At 44.5% G+C, this 18,971-nt stretch overlaps 1 protein-coding gene across 2 annotated transcripts in view; it reads left to right on the forward strand.

The window, feature by feature from the left end:
- Positions 1-18,971, forward strand: part of LOC124011620 — an 84,210-nt gene that overhangs the window by 36,152 nt on the left and 29,087 nt on the right. For both annotated transcript variants that reach the window (XR_006834598.1, XM_046325074.1), the window contains exon 4: positions 15,588-18,954. Coding sequence is in view for 1 of the 2 variants with exons in the window: in XM_046325074.1 (XP_046181030.1) it covers positions 15,588-18,954 (3,367 nt within the window). In the remaining variant the exon portion in view is untranslated. The remainder of the gene's footprint in view (positions 1-15,587; positions 18,955-18,971) is intronic.

Genomic DNA, 18,971 nt, shown 5'->3' on the forward strand with positions numbered 1-18,971 from the left:
TCTTTCAATATGCCCATATGCATTAATGAGCCATTTGGGACAGGCACTATAAAGCCAACCCAATTCCCTTAGCTCGGGTCCTTTTCCAGCATACCCGGAAGCTACATAGATGGAGAGAGAGGAACAGAACAAACAAACAATGCGCTCATCCACAACATTGATAAGTATAATAATTATTGTATCTCTCAAATATGAACATTGACAAGTGTGAAATGCATGCACCAAGACAGAAGTTAATTTGTGTGTTGACCCACATTGTTAACTTATCTTATAATGGCGCAGGGAGGAGTGATGAATATGTGTGTGCGTTAAAGAACCAAATGCTGCCCGCGGCCAGTGACGGACTTCTACGTCACACCCTCCATCAGGACTCAGACTGTCCGTAATAGGCTGAGAGATGCTGGACTGAGGGCTTTGTAGGCCTGTTGTAAGGCAGGTCCTCACCAGACATCACCGGCAGCAACATCACCTGAGCACAAACCCACCGTCTCTGGACCAGACAGGACTGGCAAAAAGTGCTCTTCACTGATGAGTTGCGGTTTTGTCTCACCAGGGGTGATGGTCGGATTTGCGTTTTTCATCAAAGGAATGAGCGTTACACCACCAGCCATACTGCTCGTTCTGTGTGTGATTTCCTGAAAGACAGGAATGTCAGTGTTCTGCCATGGCCAGCGAAAGCCCAGATCTCAATCCCATTGAGCACGTCTGGGACCTGTTGGATCAGAGGGTGAGGGCTAGGGCCATTCCCCCCAAAAATGTCCGTGAACTTGCAGGTGTCTTGATGGAAGAGTGTGGTAACATCTCACAGCAAGAACTGGCAAATCTGGTGGAGTCCATGAGGAGGAGATCCACTGCAGTACTTAGTACCACACCAACTGCATTGACTGTTACTTTTGATTTTAATCCCCCCCCCTTTGTTCAGGGACACATTATTCCATTTCTGTTAGTCACGTCTGTGGAACTTGCTCAGTTTATGTCTCAGTTGTTGAATCTTATGTCCATACAAATATTTACACATCAAATCAAAGTTTATTTGTCACGTGCGCCGAATACAACAGGTGTAGACCTTACAGTGAAATGCTTACTTACAGGCTCTAACCAATAGTGCAAAAAGGTATGAATGTATAGTTAAAGTGACTGCATATGTGATAAACAGAGAGTAGCAGCAGAGTAAAAGAGGGGTTGGGGGGGCATACAATGCAAATGCTGTTGAGAAGCCTTTTTGTCCTAGACTTGGCACCCCGGTACCGCTTGCCATGCGGTAGTAGAGAGAACAGTCTATGACTGGGGTGGCTGGGATCTTTGACAATTTTTACGGCCTTCCTCTGACACTGCCTTGTGTGAAGGTCCTGGATGGCAGGCAGCTTAGCCCCAGTGATGTACTGGGCCGTACGCACTACCCTCTGTAGTGCCTTGCGGTCGGGGGCCGAGCAATTGCCATACCAGGCAGTGATGCAACCAGTCAGGATGCTCTCGATGTTGCAGCTGTAGAACCTTTTGAGGATCTGAGGACCCATGCCAAATCTTTTCAGTTTCCTGAGGGTGATTAGGCTTTGTCGTGCCTTCTTCACGATTGTCTTGGTGTGTTTGGACCATTCTAGTTTATTGTTGATGTGGACACAGAGGAAGCTCTCAACCTGCTCCACTACAGCTCAGTCGATCAGAATGGGGGCGTACTCGGTCCTCCTTTTCCTGTAGTCCACAATCATCTCCTTAGTCTTGGTTACGTTGAGGAATAGATTGTTATTATGGCAGCACCCAGCCAGGTCTCTGACCTCCTCCAATATGGGTTGTTTCGTCGTTGTCTGTGATCAGGCCTACCACTGTTGTGTCTGCAAACTTAATGATGGTGTTGGAGTCGTGCCTGGCCATGCAGTCGTGGGTGAACAGGGAGTACAGGAGGGGACTGAGCACGCACCCCTGGGGGGCTACAGTGTTGAGGATCAGCGTGGCAGATGTGTTGCTACCTACCCTCACCACCTGGGGGCGGCCCTTCAGGAAGTCATGGATCCAGTTGCAGAGGGAGGTGTTTAGTCCCAGGATCCTTAGCTTAGTGATGAGCTTTGAGGGTACTATGGTGTTGAACGCTGAGCTGTAGTCAATGAATAGCATTCTCACATAAGTGTTCCTTATTTCTTGTAAGCTTCCGGGTTAGAGTCCCGCACCTTGAGAGCGGCAGCTCTGCCCTTTAGCTCAGTGTGAATGTTGCCTGTAATCCATGGCTTCAGGTTGGGGTATGTACTAGAGGTCGACCGATTAATTAGGGACGATTTCAAGTTTTCATAACAATCGGAAATCGGTATTTTTGGGCGTTGATTTCCGATAATTTTTAAATTTTACTTTTTAAAGATAAAAAAAAAACTTTTATTTAACTTTTATTTAACTAGTCAGTTAAGAATACATTCTTATTTTCAATGACTGCCTAGGAACTGTGGGTTAACTGCCTTGTTCAGGGGCAGAACGACAGATTTTCACCTTGTCAGCTCAGGGGTTCCAATCTTGCAACCGCACAGTTAACTAGTCCAACGCTCTAACCATTGCACTCCACGAGTAGCCTGCCTGTTACGCGAATGTAGTGGAAGCCAAGGTAAATTGCTAGCTAGCATTAAACTTATCTTATAAAAACAATCAATCATAATCACTAGTTATAACTACTGATCCAGTTTAGCAGGCAATATTAACCAGGTGAAATTGTGTCGTTTCTCTTGCGTTCATTGCACGCAGAGTCAGAGTATATGCAACAGTTTGGGCTGCCTGGCTCATTGTGAACTAATTTGCCAGAATTTTACGGAATTATTACATACATTGAAGGTTGTGCAATGTAACAAGCATATATAGACTTAGTGATGCCACCCGTTAGATAAAATACAGAACGGTTCCATATTTCACTGAAATAATAAACGTTTTGTTTTCGAAATGATAGTTTCCGGATTCGACCATATTAATGACCAAAGGCTCGCATTTCTGTGTGTTATTATGTTATAATTAAGTCTGATTTGATAGAGCAGTCTGACTGAGCAGCAGCAGGCCCGTAATCATTCATTCAAACAGCACTTTCGTGCGTTTTGCCAGCAGCTCTTCGCAAGCACAGTGCTGTTTATGACTTCAAGCCTATCAGCCTAATGGCTGGTGTAACCGATGTGAAATGGCTAGCTAGTTAACTGGGTGTGCGCTAATACTGTTTCAAATGTCACTCGCTTTTAGATTTGGAGTAGTTATTCCCCTTGCGCTGCAAGGGCCGCGGCTTTTGTGGAGCGATGGGTAATGATGCTTCAAGTGTGGCTGTTGTCTATGTGTTCCTGGTTCGAGCCCAGGTAGGGGCGAGGAGGGGGACGGAAGCTATACTGTTACACTGGCAATACTATAGTGCCTATAAGAACATCCAATAGTCAAAGGTATATGAAATACAAATGGTATAGAGAGAAATAGTCCTATAAATACTATATTCATTACAACCTAAAACCTCTTACCTTGGAATATTGAAGTCTCATATGTTCTCATGTTCTGAGCAAGGAACTTAAACCTTAGCTTTTTTATGGCACATATTTTACATGGCACACATTTTTACATGGCACATATTACTTTCTTCTCCAACACTTTGTTTTTGCATTATTTAAACCAAATTGAACATGTTTCATTATTTATTTGAGGCTAAATTGATTTTATTGATGTTTTATATTAAGTTAAAATAAGTGTTAATTCAGTATTGTTGTAATTGTCATTATTACAAATAAAAAAACTTGTTCGATTAATCGGTATCGTCTTTTTTGGTCCTCCAATAATCGGTATCTGCGTTGAAAAATCATAATCGGTCGACCTCTAGTATGTACGTACAGTCACTGTGAGAGGGACATCCTCGATGCACTTATTGATAAAGCCAGTGACTGATGTGGTGTACTCCTCAATGCCATCAGAAGAATCCCGGGAACATGTTCCAGTCTGTGATAGCAAAACAGTCCTGTAGTTTAGCATCTGCTTTATCTGACCCCTTTTTTATAGACTGAGTCACTGGTGCTTCCTGCTTTAATTTTCGCTTGTAAGCAGGAATCAGGAGGATAGAGTTGTGATCAGATTTACCAAATGGAGGGCGAGGGAGAGCTTTGTAAGGGTCTCTGTGTGTGGAGTACAGGTGATCTAGAATTTTTCCCCCTCTGGTTGCACATTTAACATGTTGATAGAAATTAGGTAGATCTGATCTGAGTTTCCTGCATTAAAGCCTCCGGCCACTAGGAGCACCGCCTCTGGGTGAGTGATTTCCTTATACAGCTGACTGAGTGTGGTCTTAGTGCCAGCATCTGTCTGTGGTTGTAAATAAACAACCACAAAATGTATAGCTGAAAACTCTCTAGGCAAGTAGTGTTTTCTGCAATTTATCACAATATACTCTACTTCAGGCGAGCAAAATCTAGAGACTTCCTCAGATTTCGTGCACCAGCTGTTGTTTACAAATATGCACAGACTGCACCCCGCCCCCTCATTTAACCGGAGTGCTGTTCTATCTTGCCGGTGCAGCGTATTTCCTGCTAGCTGAATATCCATGTCGTCATTCAGCCACGATTCCGTGAAACATAGGATATCACAGTTTTTGATGTCCCGTTGGTAGGATATTCGTGATCGTACCTCGTCTAATTTATTGTCCAACGATTGCACGTTGGCAAGTAATATTGACAGTAATGGCAGCTTTCCCACTCGCCTTCTGCGGGTCCTCACGAGGCATCCCGCTCTGTGTCCCCTGTACCTGCGTTTCTTCCTCTTGCAAATAACGGGGATGTTGGCCCTGTCGGGTGTTTGGAGAATGTCCTGTGCGTCTTTCTTGTTGAAGATAAAATCTTCATGTTAAGTTTGCTCAAAATAAATGCAGCTGACAGTGAGAGGTCGTTTCTTTTTTTACTGAGTTTAGGTGCAGTGAAATGTGTTGTTTAACAGGGTCAGCCATAGAAGTACAGTGCCCCTAGAGCAAATTAGGGTAAAGTGCCTTGAATCAAATCAAACTTTATTTGTCACATGCGCTGAATACAACACGTGTAGACCTTACCGTGAAATGCTTACTTACAAGCCCTTAACCAACAGTGCAGTTCAAGAAAGAGTTTAGAAAATATTGACCAAATAAACTAAAGTAAAAATAATAAAAAGTTACACAATAAAATAACAATAATGAGGCTAAATACAAAAGGTACCGGTACTGAGTCAATGTGCATGAAGTGACTATAATCAACAGCGTAGCAGCAATGTAAAAACAAATGAGTGGCCATTTGATTTATGGGCACAAGGGCACATCGACAAATGTTACACCTTGTAGGCTCTGGTATTCAAACCAGCGAACTTTCGGTTACTGGCCCAACACTCTAACCACTAGGCTACCTGCTGCCCTTTTAGCTGATAGGAGTGGAACCCAGTATGGTCGTCTGCTGCAATAGCCCATCCGTGACAAGGACAGACGAGTTGTATGTTCCAAGATGCCGTTCTGCACACCACTGTTGTACTGTGCCATTATTTGCCTGTTTGTGGTCCGCCTGTAGGCTTGCACGATTCTTGCCATTCTCCTTCAACCTCTCATCAACGAGCTGTTTTTGCCCACAAGACTGCTGTTGCTGACTGGATGTTTTTTTGTTCGTCACTCCATTCTCAGTAAAAGCTAGACACTGTCATGCATCAAAAGCCCAGGAGGCCAGACGTTTCTGAGATACTGGAATTGGCGCACCTGGCACCGATGTTCATACCACGCTCGAAGTTGCTAAGGTCACTCGTTTTGCCCATTCTAATGTTCAATCCAACAGCCTCAATGCCTGTCTGCCTGCTTTATATAGCAAGTCATGGCCATGTGACTGTCTGTAGGAGCAAAACATTGTTGTCAACGGGGTGGTTTACCTAATAATCTTTCCCTAGATTATTCTAGATTATTTTATTTTGTCGACATTTGGAAAATTGCTTTTTCATTGTAAGCTCATTTACTTGCGTGGCTGACAGCCAAATAGCGTTGCACTTCTGTTGTCATCTGATGAAAATGTAGCTATTTTATGACGAATGTGCTGCACTTATGTATTTTCTGTGAAGGAAAACTATATTTGCATGTCCCTGATCACTCTATTGAAGCAAAACTACACTGTTGACTTTCAAAATAAAATGTGACCCATGTCAATACACAGATCCACTCACTTGCTCCCGCTTTCTCCTGTTGTGCTATTTACAAACAAACACATGACTGGCTCAACTGTGCTGAGGAACTAAGTAAGCTTTATAATGTAAAACAATGTGACCGGTGAAATAAGAAAGTGATCTGCTTTATTTCCTAACGCATTGCATTGACTGAAGGTATGTACTTAAAAAAATAAGTACAAATATTAAAATCTATTGAAAAACTTCAAATAAATAATTTCGTCATGGTTGAAGCAAGCACAAATTCCTACTATTTATGTGTCCAGGTTCAACTTGGGACGTCCCTCCTTATAAACAAACAGTCAGTTAAATTAATGGTTAATGGATCATTTTCAGGTCTATTAGAAGCTATTTAATAGACAAAACAATGTCATTGAACCAATTGACTGGTCAGAGATCAGGGCATTCATCAACGAAGATGCATTGCAAGCTGATAGTATTTTGGACAACCAAATTGAAGTCAAAATGATTGATGAAATCAAAGTGTATCAGCTCTATGGTGATTTGCGATTCATAACTTACATTTTACTGGTACTACCAGAAGTAGTAGGCCAACCGATAACACCAAGATGGAATGCGTTTGAAATGATGATGCGCCGCCGAGAACAGCTTGCACGTCCAGCAATGTACATCGCCAGTGGCACATACTCACTTCGTGCAGATCAGCAGCTCCACAATGATGTGATCAACTGTCCCCAAGGTGGGGGCTTTTCGTGACAACCAGAGGAGACAATCGAAGGAGGATGCGGTGAGCAAAGTTACTGGGCTCGAATTTAGTCACGCTTGCTTGATGCTTCTAATTGTGCATGTTATAAATTTCATTTTTTATTTTGGTGAAGATAGGCTATACTCTATGGCTGGATTTATGTATTTTTTACAATAATACATTAATTTGGCAGATTTTCACGCCGTCGTAAGAAGCGGACCAAAGCACAGCGTGGTCAGCGTAGATATTCCTTTTTATTTAGGATGACGTCGACAAAACCAATAAACAATACAAAAACACCCGTGAAGCTTAAGGTTATAGTGCCACAAACAAAGACAACTTCCCACAAAGAAAAGGAGGGACTCCGGCCGCAAAACCTGAACCTATAGGGGAGGGTCCGGGTGGGCATCTATCCGCGGTGGTGGCTCTGGTGCGGGACGTAGACCCCGCTCCACCTCTGGCTCACCCCGCTTTGGTGGCGCCTCTGGTGTGGGGACCCTCGCCGCCGACCCCGGACTGGGCACCCTTGTTGCGGGCCCCGGACTGGGGACCGTCGCTGGAGGCTCCGGACTGGGGACTGTCGTTGGAGGCTTCGTGCCATGACTCCTCACTGGAGGCTTCGTGCCATGACTCCTCACTGGAGGCTTTGTGCCATGACTCCTCACTGGAGGCTTCGTGCCATGGATCATCACTGGAGGCTTCGTGCCATGGATCATCACTGGAGGCTTCGTGCCATGGATCATCACTGGAGGCTTCCTGCCATGGCTCATCACTGGAGGCTTCGTGCCATGGCTCATCACTGGAGGCTTCGTGCCATGGCTCATCACTGGAGGCTTCGTGCCATGGATCATCACTGGAGGCTTCGTGCCATGGATCATCATTGGAGGCGTCTTGCCATGGATCATCACTGGAGTGAGAAGACATATGGGCAGTCTGATACGTGGAGCTGCCACAGGGCTCACCAGGCTGGGGAGACATACAGGAGGCCTGGTTCTGGCAGCAGGCACAGGACTCACCATGCTGGGGAGACATACAGGAGGCCTGGTTCTGGCAGCAGGCACAGGACTCACCAGGCTGGGAGGCATACAGGAGGCTTAGTTCTGGGCGCAGGCACAGGACTCACCAGGAGGCATTGTCCTTAGCAGGGGCACCGGATACACTGGGCCGTGGAGGCGCACTGGAGGTCTCGAGCTTAGAGCTGGCACAACCCTTTCTGGCTGGATGCTCACCCAGTTGCTTTAATCTGCAGAATATTTGTCAAAATGAATATATTGCCACAGCTAAGTTTCTGTAGTTCAGTGCTTTCCATGGTGCCCCCTTCTGGCTATTGGGATCAAATTCATAGTGCTGTTTCTAAATGTATATGGCAAGGTAAACAATCACGGATAAAATTAACACATTTACAAAGAGGGAAATACGTAGAAGGACTATCCATACCAAATTTTAATTGTATTTCCAGGCACTAGCATTTCGCCCCATCCTAAATTGGTTTAGACATGGTTCTTCTGACCCTGGCTGAGTATAGAGAGAAATATGATGTCTCCTATTGCCCAGGAAGAGGTGGTCTTCACTGATATATCCCTTAAACTGTAAACTACACTTTGGTTCTATATCACACAATTTATATATGGCACAGAATTTTAAAACAATGTAACTTGGAATCAAAATGGCATGCCCATAATCAATATTTCACAATAATATTTACAATTTAGATCAGCTATCCTAGCCTATGGATTCCCTTGGGAAACCCAACTACCAAACAATCCAATGATGGACTTATAAATAAATGATTTGGGCTCCTGAATAACTGATCCCTATAATATATAAACAAGTTTTGGAAAGATCATATTCTGAGCTAGCTAATAAAAAAGTATGGTCCACAGATCTGAATCTGAACAACCCTTTAACTGGATCAGAATATGGAAAAATATGACTTTGGCATCCCGTAATCCGAACCATCAATTTATACATTTTAAGTTTGTTCACAGACTGTATTTAACACCAAGGAAACATTTTATGATGAAATTGGCCCCAACTGTTCACTGTGTCCCCTACATCAGGTACAGTAGGCACATTCCTTCATAAGATGTGGGAGTGCTCTGCAGTTAAATGCTTCTGGGGCAATGTTCCAACATTTATTTATAAATGCATTCATTTAAATATTCAATGCTTTGCATCTGTTATATTTAGGGGTGACCCAATTAAGTAAACTGCTTGATTGTTTGCTCGATAGGCTGTTGGTCAACCAAGATTTCTTTAGTTGAGCAAACGCAACATTTTTTATCAAATAAAATAAAGTCATGGCGTACCTGTCTGATTTGCGCCTGTCTGAGTGGACTGATCCATTGTGGAGGCTGTGGGGATGGCACAGTCCATCAGTCTAAGACATGCTACTGAAATTATATATGGTTATACTATGTAGGAACACAAATAAAAATAATATTATTTTATAACAAATGCGCTTTCTCCCGTGTTGGATAGTGGTTGCTTTTGGCGGTTCTGAAACACGTCAGTGCGCTGTTGAATTGGTGCCTTTTCCGAGACCATATTGCTATGTGCATAATAGCAAAGTTAACCAGCATATTGGTGTTGAGAACAATGCGGCGGAGGCAGCAGAAGAGTTAAGAGATGAGAAAACAGCCCTTGTCTTATTAATTGTTTTAGAAAAGTGAGGAGAGCAGAAACTACAACTTAATTAGGTCAATAATCAATAGCCTAACTGTTAAATGTGCCTGGCTTTATAAATCACAAAAAATATATATATCTGCAGAAATAAGAGAGATTCTGCTTCTGTTGCTTGTTTGAGTTTGTTTTATAGCCTACTGATTCTGTGAGCACCAAGCCTCACGCAACCACATGTCAGATTTCACAAATGTGTTTTAATCTTTGCTATGCTCTTATAAAGGCTTTACACTTTTTTTTGTTAGAACAGCCTCTCTGGTATTGTTTATAATTAATTTAGTCTTTACACTGTTCCAAATTGTCAGAAAAATTATGTTTATAATAATAATAATCATAATAAACCTCCTTTTTCCTTGATCTCCTGCTTATTGTTATTATTACTATTATTATTATGATCATCATTATAATAAAAAGTCATGTCATTATCATTAGTAGGCATAGTATAGCACCCTTGTATAACCACCATCAAGCTGTAGCCCTAAGAGCACATCCTGTTTAGTCTTAATACCGTAACTTACTTAGGCCAGTATTTCAATACATATATAGGCTACTGTATCAAGCAATAATTTATTTGTTCATGTTATCACATAGCATATGAGTCATTCATGATTTGAAATGCAATCAAGCATTTTAGTTTGAAAATAAAATAACAAAGCGACCATTGAATAGGCCTAATTAGCATAAACAATAAATAGGCCTAAACCGTTCATTCCTTCACGATTGAATGCAACTGTTTTTAGTCTTTGCTATAATAAAAGCTTAAAACGTTAGAAAAAAATCTTGTACGCGTATAATTTATTTTGTGTTTTTACATTTTTCCAACCAGTCAGAAAAATTATAACCTATTGTAATCTAACAGCACCTGTTTGGCACACATAATATGCATGCAGTGCTTCCTCCTTACCTTTTTCTTGATCTCCAGTATTTTCCACAACTAGTCAAATTTATTCCACACGTCTGACTTCCCCTTTACCTCCTGAGCAACCAGTAAACATTCCCCCGTTTCAAGTTTATTTGTCACGTCCTCTGCATCCATTTTACTGTCACATGTGTTACTGTGTTCAGAGTTTGTTATAACCAGTTTATTGATGTGATTATGATATGCTAAAGGTCAGGCCCTATTGGTCACGTGCATGCCATGCATACATGTGTCACGTAAAGAGAGCAAGGGTTGAGAGAATTCGGAATGTTTTTCCTAAACAAATTAGGGATTTCGGTTACATAACTTTTCAGTCAGAAATGGCTGTAATTATGTTGCAGCTTCAGCAACACGGACAGCTTGATACACACTGTTGTTCTGTGGTTGTCCTGTGGTGTTCGTTGCAGCAGTAAGGAGAGAGAAACAATGGATGCTAGTCAGACAGTCACTCCCTGTCTTTTTTTTAACACAGTGCAGGAAGTCTGAGGCAGGCCCGGCACAATCAGATCAATTGCGGTCAGACTCCCTCTAGTCATTTGTGTCTTAATTATTTAATAACAAAGTTTGCTTAAAGCATCAGACAAGCTCATTGCATATAGTTGATTTGATTAAAATAAATAGGATGCGTCAATAAATGAAAAAAATACACATTTCAAAATTTTGATTGGTCAAAGAAAGGAAGATTCTTGGTTGACCAAAATGTTTTTTAGTCAGGGACAGCCCTAATTATGTTACTTAGCGATGATAGCCCCTTAAATCTCTTAATCAATCAGAGAAGATTACTGCTGGCAGGCAGCACTGCAGCAAAATATTTTTTAGCTCTAAGATGGCAACAAGCTCACTCTCCCATTTAACCAGTGGATACAGTTACTATTAGAAGTTATAGCATTATAATTATCGTCAGCGAGAATGGGAGGCATGGTTTCCGAGTGGGGAGGGAGGATGCAGGCAGGTGGATAGGGCTGGATAGGGCTGATGGTTTCACACTTATTCTGCCAACTACTTTATCATTTAACTGTTGTGGATGCTGACGTTTGAGGAAATAACATCTATTTAATTCATTTTAAATTCAGGCTGTAACACAACATAATGCGGAATAAGTCAAGAGGTATGAATAATTTCTGAAGGCACTGTAAATGTTTTTGTTACCTCAAGACTAAAAACACAAGAGCAATTGACTTGTGAAGGTTGAGAATGTCTTTGAAAGCCTTACCATAGGACATTTACTAGTAACTTATTTTAGTGCTCTCTCTCTGTCTCTCTATCTCTGCCTCTCACACACACACACACACACACACACACACACACACACACACACACACACACACACACACACACACACACACACACACACACACACACACACACACACACACACACACACACACACACACACACACACACACACACACACACACACACACACACACACACACACACACACACACACACACACACAGCACAGCACAGCATGTAGGGGAAATGTTTGTATTGATTTGTCCCTGTGTGTCCGAGATGCTGGCAGGGCTGGAACAGCATCACTGGTTGGAATGGTTTCAGCCATTTGGCTGGTGAGCAGGACGTGGGAGCATGGCTAAGTTGCAGGAATGAGCCAGCCTGGTTTCCCTTCTCGACCCTGATTAGTGCTTTGACATCAATTTGTGTCACATCTGCTCCCGCTCTTCCCCCCCTGGCACTTGAGGGTGCCAGGCTGCCCTGCATCACGCACTCCTCTCATCCATTACGCACACCTGCCTTCCCTCGTCACGCACATCAGCGTTATTGGACTCACCTGGACTCACTCATCACTTGTTTATTTCCTCCCCTATATTCGGTCCTTCTGTAGCCTGGACTGGCACTCATCCCCGGGACCACCCATTGTTTATTTCCTCCCCTATACATTTGTCAGTTCCCTGCTCTGTTCCCGACTGCTGCATGGATTGTTTTTTTTTCTCTTTGTTTTCTTGTATTCTGACGCTGTTCCTGTCTCATTCCTTGTCCGTTCTTTATTAAATGTTTTACTCCCTGTACCTGCTTTGTTTCTCCAGCGTCAACTCATGTGACAATTTTCACTGTACTGACCACGAATCTATTTCAGTATGGTAAGGTGAAGAGAGAGACAAGATTCGCACAGTCATTGGATAACATGTTGTTACACTCAAGTGGCTTGATTGGCTCACATCCTTTAACAAGTTGGAGACCTGTAATTTTTCAAAAGGAAACATACAAGGTAGAACTATGGGTGAAATATAATATATACTGTAGGTCACATAAAGTCAGTGTCATGTTTTTATCCCAAAGTATCCTCTCCCGTGGCACACACCTCATCATACACACAGTGACTAATATTTTGTGGCTCAGTCAACTATCTATAAAATGAATCTATCTGGGCCCCTGTTTGTGATGCGTCAAAGCCACAGTTTGTACACATTATCCTGGGGCTGTCACGATGCACTGATGCCCCTGGGGCCTTGGAGTCTGAAAACTGAAAGCCATCAAGACAACGCTACAGACTAACAATCAGCTCCTTGTCATTGTACTGCAGTGGCGGTCAATGCGGTTTATGATGAGGGAGGACACATTTATTTTCCATGAGCATGGCCTTATTTCTGTTACAGCATATTGGATGACTGTCATTCATATTCCATCCACCCAGTTCAATGTAACAGCAATAGGTTTAGGCTACTACATGATGCTCAAGTTTTCCCTGTACACATCATGATGTTCTTACAACCTAGCCTATGAATTAAACTTTACAACGTAGGTTCATACAGGTCGAGAGAAATATTTGAGGTGACAGACAGTGACACATTCAATACCGCCTTCCACACTCTTGCCTGCATCTAGCTTATATAGGGTGTAATCATTAGTCCAACAGTTGCAAACGAGAGTTTCTATTGGACAAATTCAGGTATGTTTATTCCCGGTTTCGTTTGCTTCCGTTTAAGAAACATTTTTCAACAGAATCGGCGGAATGAATACACCCATGATCACGCGTAAACACCATGTTGTATTCCTTCTCGCCTCTATGCACCATCCTCCTCTCACTTTTTCCCTTCCTTTGTAGACTTCAATGCACAACACATCAGCTGTATGTGACCAGGTGAAAAAAAACTTTCCAAGCCAAACCATGTCATAACCGCTACACACAGCCTACATCGTTGTCCCCATATTAGCTAAAGTAACATCCTAGTCATCATAGCTAATAGAACTAATGTGTAAGTAAACCTGCTACAATCATGCAGTAATGTTAGTGTTTAGTCAGTAAGCAGTTACACCGGTGGGCCACGGTGGCATTAAATTAATAAAACCAAAAGCTTACCTTGACTTGGAACAGTTCTAGTGTTGTGTTGGATAGTCATAGCCAGCTAGCTAGCATAGAATCCCTCTGTTTGAGCCAGGTGTTTGAGTAGCTAAACTAGCCAGCTGCATTTGCTAGCTAAGTAAGTGAAACTGGAAGAAAAAGAAAATGACAATTTCTAGCTCTCTCTTGCTTCTCCTTCATTTTTTAAATAAATTAATTTGTTTTAAACTGTTAAACTATTGTCTTTCTCTCTCTTTGAGTCAACTAATCACCACATGTTATGCACTGCAGTGCTAGCTAGCTGTAGCTTATGCTTTCAGTACTACATTCATTCTTTGATCCTTTGATTGGGTGGACAACATGTGGGTTCATGCTGCAAGAGCTCTAATAGGTTGGAGGACGTCCTCCGGAAGTTGTCATAATTACTGTGAAAGTCTATGGAAGGGGGTGAGAACCAAGAGCCTACTAGGTTTTGTATTGAAGTCAATGTACCCAGAGGAGGAAAGAAGCTAGCTGTCCTCCGGCTACACCAAGGTGCTACCCTACAGAGTGCTGTTGAGGCTACTGGAGACCTTCTGTCACGCTTTGATCATAGAGAGTCTTTTATTCTCTAATTTGGTTAGGTCGGGGTGTGACTAGGGTGGGTACTCTAGTTTTTGTATTTCTATGTTGGCCTGGTATGGTTCCCAATCAGAGGCAACTGTCTATCGTTGTCTCTGATTGGGGATCATATTTAGGCAGCCTTTTCCCACTGGGGTTTTGTGGGATCTTGTTTTCTGGTTAGTTGCCAGTGAGCACGCCATTAGCTTCACGTTTAGTTTGTTTCTGTATTGTTTTGGTGAGTTTCATAAATTAAACATGTGGAACTCTACGCACGCTGCGCCTTGGTCCGAGTATGATTACCACGATGTACTCCACTGATGTACTGTATTTATAGTCCTCTTGGAGAATCCATTTAGACATTGTCGTTGTTATACGAAAGGCTTTTTTAGCAGTCAAGCTGGAGATATATATTTTTAAGAATAACTGATTTTTTAAAGAATAACACTGCCTTCTAGGCAGAGTTCCTCTGTCCAGTGTCTGTGTTCTTTTGCCCATCTTAATCTTTTCTTTTTATTAGCCAGTATGTCTTTTTCTTTGCAACTCTGCCTAGAAGGCCAGCATCCCGGAGTCGCCTCTTCACTGTTGACGTTGAGACTGGTGTTTTGCGGGTACTATTTAATGAAGCTGCCAGTTGAGGACTTGTGAGGCGTCTGTTTCTCAAACTAGACACTCTAATGTACTTGTCCTCTTGCCCAGTTGTGCCCTGGGGCCTCCCACTCCTCTTTCTATTCTGGTTAGAGCCCGTTTGCGCTGTTCTGTGAAGGGAGTAGTACACAGCCTTGTACGAGACCTTCAGTTTCTTGGCAAATTCTCGCATGGAATAGCCTTAATTTCTCAGAACAAGAGTAGACTGACGAGTTTCAGAAGAAAGTGCTTTGTTTCTGGCCATTTTGAGCTTGAGTAAGTGGTGGTTGCTGATAATGGGCCTCTGTACGCCCATGTAGATATTCCATAAATATTCAGCCGTTTCCAGCTAAAATAGTCATTTACAACATTAACAATGTCTACACTGTATTTTTGATCAATTTGATGTTATTTTAATGGACAAAAAATGTGCTTTTGTTTCAAAAACAAGGACATTTCTAAGTGATCCCTAACTTTTGAACGGTTGTGTATGTATGAATCACCTAACCCCCTTCTCCTCACCCAAAGCAGCACTGAGGGAATATGTGTGTCCTTGTCTGTATTCTAATTCACCTTGTCTCTCTGTGTATTAGGAACAGAGCCTTGGAGGAGACTCCGGCGGAAGGCCACAGGGGAGGATGCCGAGAGGGTAAAGCAGAGGCAGACAGCAGCCCATTGAGTGAAGTTGAAGAGGCGGTGGATGAGCATCAGCGGCGCCTGGCCCTGGCCTGTCCGCCTGTGGTGACATACGGGACATACCGTGGCCAGAGGGACAAACGCAGAATAAGGCGGAGGCACCAGGTGCAGGTGGAATCCCCCAATTCAGGTGTAGAGGGCAGCACCTTGGGTGTGGTGACACACTCCACTTTAGAACTCGCCATTTCAAAACAAAGTGACATTCAGACTGTATCGACAAATCAGATTGGAGCTACAACCTCAGAAACCAATCAGAGAGGAGCTTGGACTTCGGAAACAGACTCTGTTTTGTGTCCAACGGGACCTGAGTCTAGTCACATTCCACTAACAACACAGACAGCAGAAAGGGCTGTGAGTCAAAGTGCCTTCCCTTCATCTGGAGAGGCAACCCTGGCTACTGTAGGAGGCCAGGCCAAGGATTCTCCCTCCGGGGTTGGCTCCGTCACATGCTCCCCTCCCGCACCCACAGAGGACTCTGCTGATGCCAGGACTAGTACAGCAGTCAGTGAGACCCACAGTGGAGAGCTGAAACCACGGGATAAAATTACTCATGCAGAGATGGATACGAACAGGGACACAGATGGGGACAGAGAAACAGGGCTAAGTGAGCAGATAGAAACCGTATCTGCACACTGTTTTCAGACTGGGTCACCTTCATTTGCTGCTGCGTGGCCAGGCGCCGCGGGGCCGGCACAGCACACACATCTGCCTGCCGCTGTTTCCGATGGGGATGGAGGCCAGCTGGCTCCGCATCCCATTTCACCGTCTGCCTCGCTTTTATCAGCAACTGAAAGCCAGGGACCCATTCCAGCAACTAGGCACTCAGATTCTGGGGATGCTCTAGCTACAGGCCCGGGTGCTGGACTGCACTGCTTTGAGTCAGGGAAGGAGGAGGGGGACGTTGGTCCTCCAGACAATCTGTTTGAGGAGGCGCTTCATTTGGAGTCTAAAATGATGGTGGATAACATTCTGAAGAATGCTCTAGCGGCCCTGGAGAGAGTCAAATCCTCTGAGTTGGAGGAGGGTGAAGTGCTCCAGAAGGCCAGTGAGGAGAATTACCTGGTCCTACCCGTAGGCAGAGTGGAGGAGGAGGACGTGGATCGGTCCTTCGAGACGGATAAGCTGGTGGAGGTAGAGCCTTCAGAGAGGGGGGATGCCATCCCGGCAGAACAGACTCTCTCATTAAACCCCAACCCTCTATCGGAGGGCCCCAGATCCACCCCCTCCTCAGGGTACGAGTCTATCGCAGGCTCGGACACTGACATCAGGAGCAGCCCTGGGCCGGCCTGTGAGAGCAGTGCCCCCACCATTGGTGTCTCAGACCACAGGCAGGGAGAACACTGTGCCGAGGGAACCAAAGGCACTGGTCTTCACCTACTGGTCAAAGGTCAATGGCTAATGGATGCTAATGCTAATGAGCAACCGCGAGGGGAAGAGGATTCCCAGCCAAATGATCCTATTGAATCTGAATACAGTGGTAATAAGCACCAGAAAGATGTGTTTCCTCTCTTGGGCGGTGGAGTGTCCTTCGAGAAACCAGGTCTCTATGGTGATAATGGAGATATTATTCAAATAATGAGAGCGGGTCTTGAGTATGAGTCTGTCTCAGGGATAACTAATGAAAACAAAGATCAAGTGATCTGCACTTCAGGGGACAATGGTTGTAACGAGGTGCTAGGCGTTAAAGAAACACAGGTAGGAGACGGCGCAGTCCACGTAGCCAAAGATGATATCGAAAGCAATAGACATAGTCCTAAACAAGACGGTAATGCTCAATATGGTCATGCTTCTGTGTCCAATAACTCGGAAAGTGCCAATAAGCTCAAAAGCACTCTGAATGACAATACTTACCTGAGAACCCAAACAGCATTTCCTGAGCCTGATCTGCTTAGGAAAAGTTCCAAATATGAAGCTAAGGGCAATTCTGAGGCAAACCTCATGTCAGCCAGACCAAAACACACCCCAAACTCACTAGAACCCTCTCAAGTCAGACGTGCTATAAGTCAGAAGCCTGATGCCTGTATAATGCTTTGTGATGACGGCCAAGAGAGCGGCCCTGAAATATCATTGAAAGTTGGGCTGAATGGGCTGAATGACATCCCGGTCAGTGGGGATCAAAGCTTTGTACTGGTTGAGACTTACTTAGCCTCTGTGTTCTCAGAGGGCTCTGACTCTGGGGGTGAAGAAGATGAGGCCCACTGCAGAACAACAGGCACCATCAGCATGGACCCCTCTTTCTCAAGGAGACTCCCCAAGGACCTGAGCACCTCAGAGGGCCTTGTGTCTAATTCAGCTACTGACTCCAGTAATGAGGACAGGTCACAGTTGAGTTCGGTGAGCGCGTATCGATGCAACATCTCTCTGCAGCAGCAGAGTCAGGACTACAAGACACCGGGACACAGTGGTGCAGGTTCAGCCGCAGCAGTTATGGCAGGGTTTCACCAGGACCTGGGCAGCAGGCTAGCTGGGCTCCATGCTACAGGAGGCCGGAGAACCCCAGGCCTGGAACCTCTCCTCCCCCTCCTCCCTGTCCCCCATCTTGCCTTCCATGACATGGAGGCAAGTGGTTTCTCCATCATTGATGAGGAGGAGGAGACGGATGCGGTGTTCGTCAATGACACAGGCCCCATGCTGAGCCCCACGGTACGGCGGGCCAAGGCCTACCCCTTCTCCCTGTCTCCCATCGTGGAGGAGGACAGTCTTCGCAGCGAGGCAGAGGGGGGCCTGTCGCAGGAGGATAGGGGCCTCATGGTGCCCCCGGCCACAGAGGAGCTGAGGAGTCTGAGCGGAGGTGTAGGGATGGAGCAGCTAGCCTCATCCTCCTCTTTGTCCATCCTGTCCCTGCTGCAGTCGGTCAGCGAGCGCCTGCAGTCCAGCGGCTACTCCGACACAGACGCAGACTCAGAGGAGCCCTCCACCCCTCCTCTACGGCGCCCCCTATGGGAGTTCTTCAACAGGGGTCAGGGGAAGGATAAGGGGGGGGGTGGCCAGGGAATGGATGGAGACCAAAGCAGCAAGCAGGAGGGCCCACTTCCTGCTGATTTATTCACTATGGGACCTCGAGATGGGGATCCAATGAAGGACGTGAAGAATCTTTCCACCGCTTGGATTACGATCCAAAAACCTGCAGATTCACCAATGTATCAGTATTTGAAATCAGTGCATCCAGTGTTGCTAGAGCCTGATGATGACAACAGTAAACATCATGCCAAACTCATTCCGCGCCTCAGTGATAACAACTGTCCATCAACAGCAACTGACATGGTAAATTCAACAGCATC

Source organism: Oncorhynchus gorbuscha, linkage group LG02 (genome assembly GCF_021184085.1).
Source record: "Oncorhynchus gorbuscha isolate QuinsamMale2020 ecotype Even-year linkage group LG02, OgorEven_v1.0, whole genome shotgun sequence".
In the NCBI taxonomy this organism is placed as follows: Eukaryota; Metazoa; Chordata; class Actinopteri; order Salmoniformes; family Salmonidae; genus Oncorhynchus; species Oncorhynchus gorbuscha.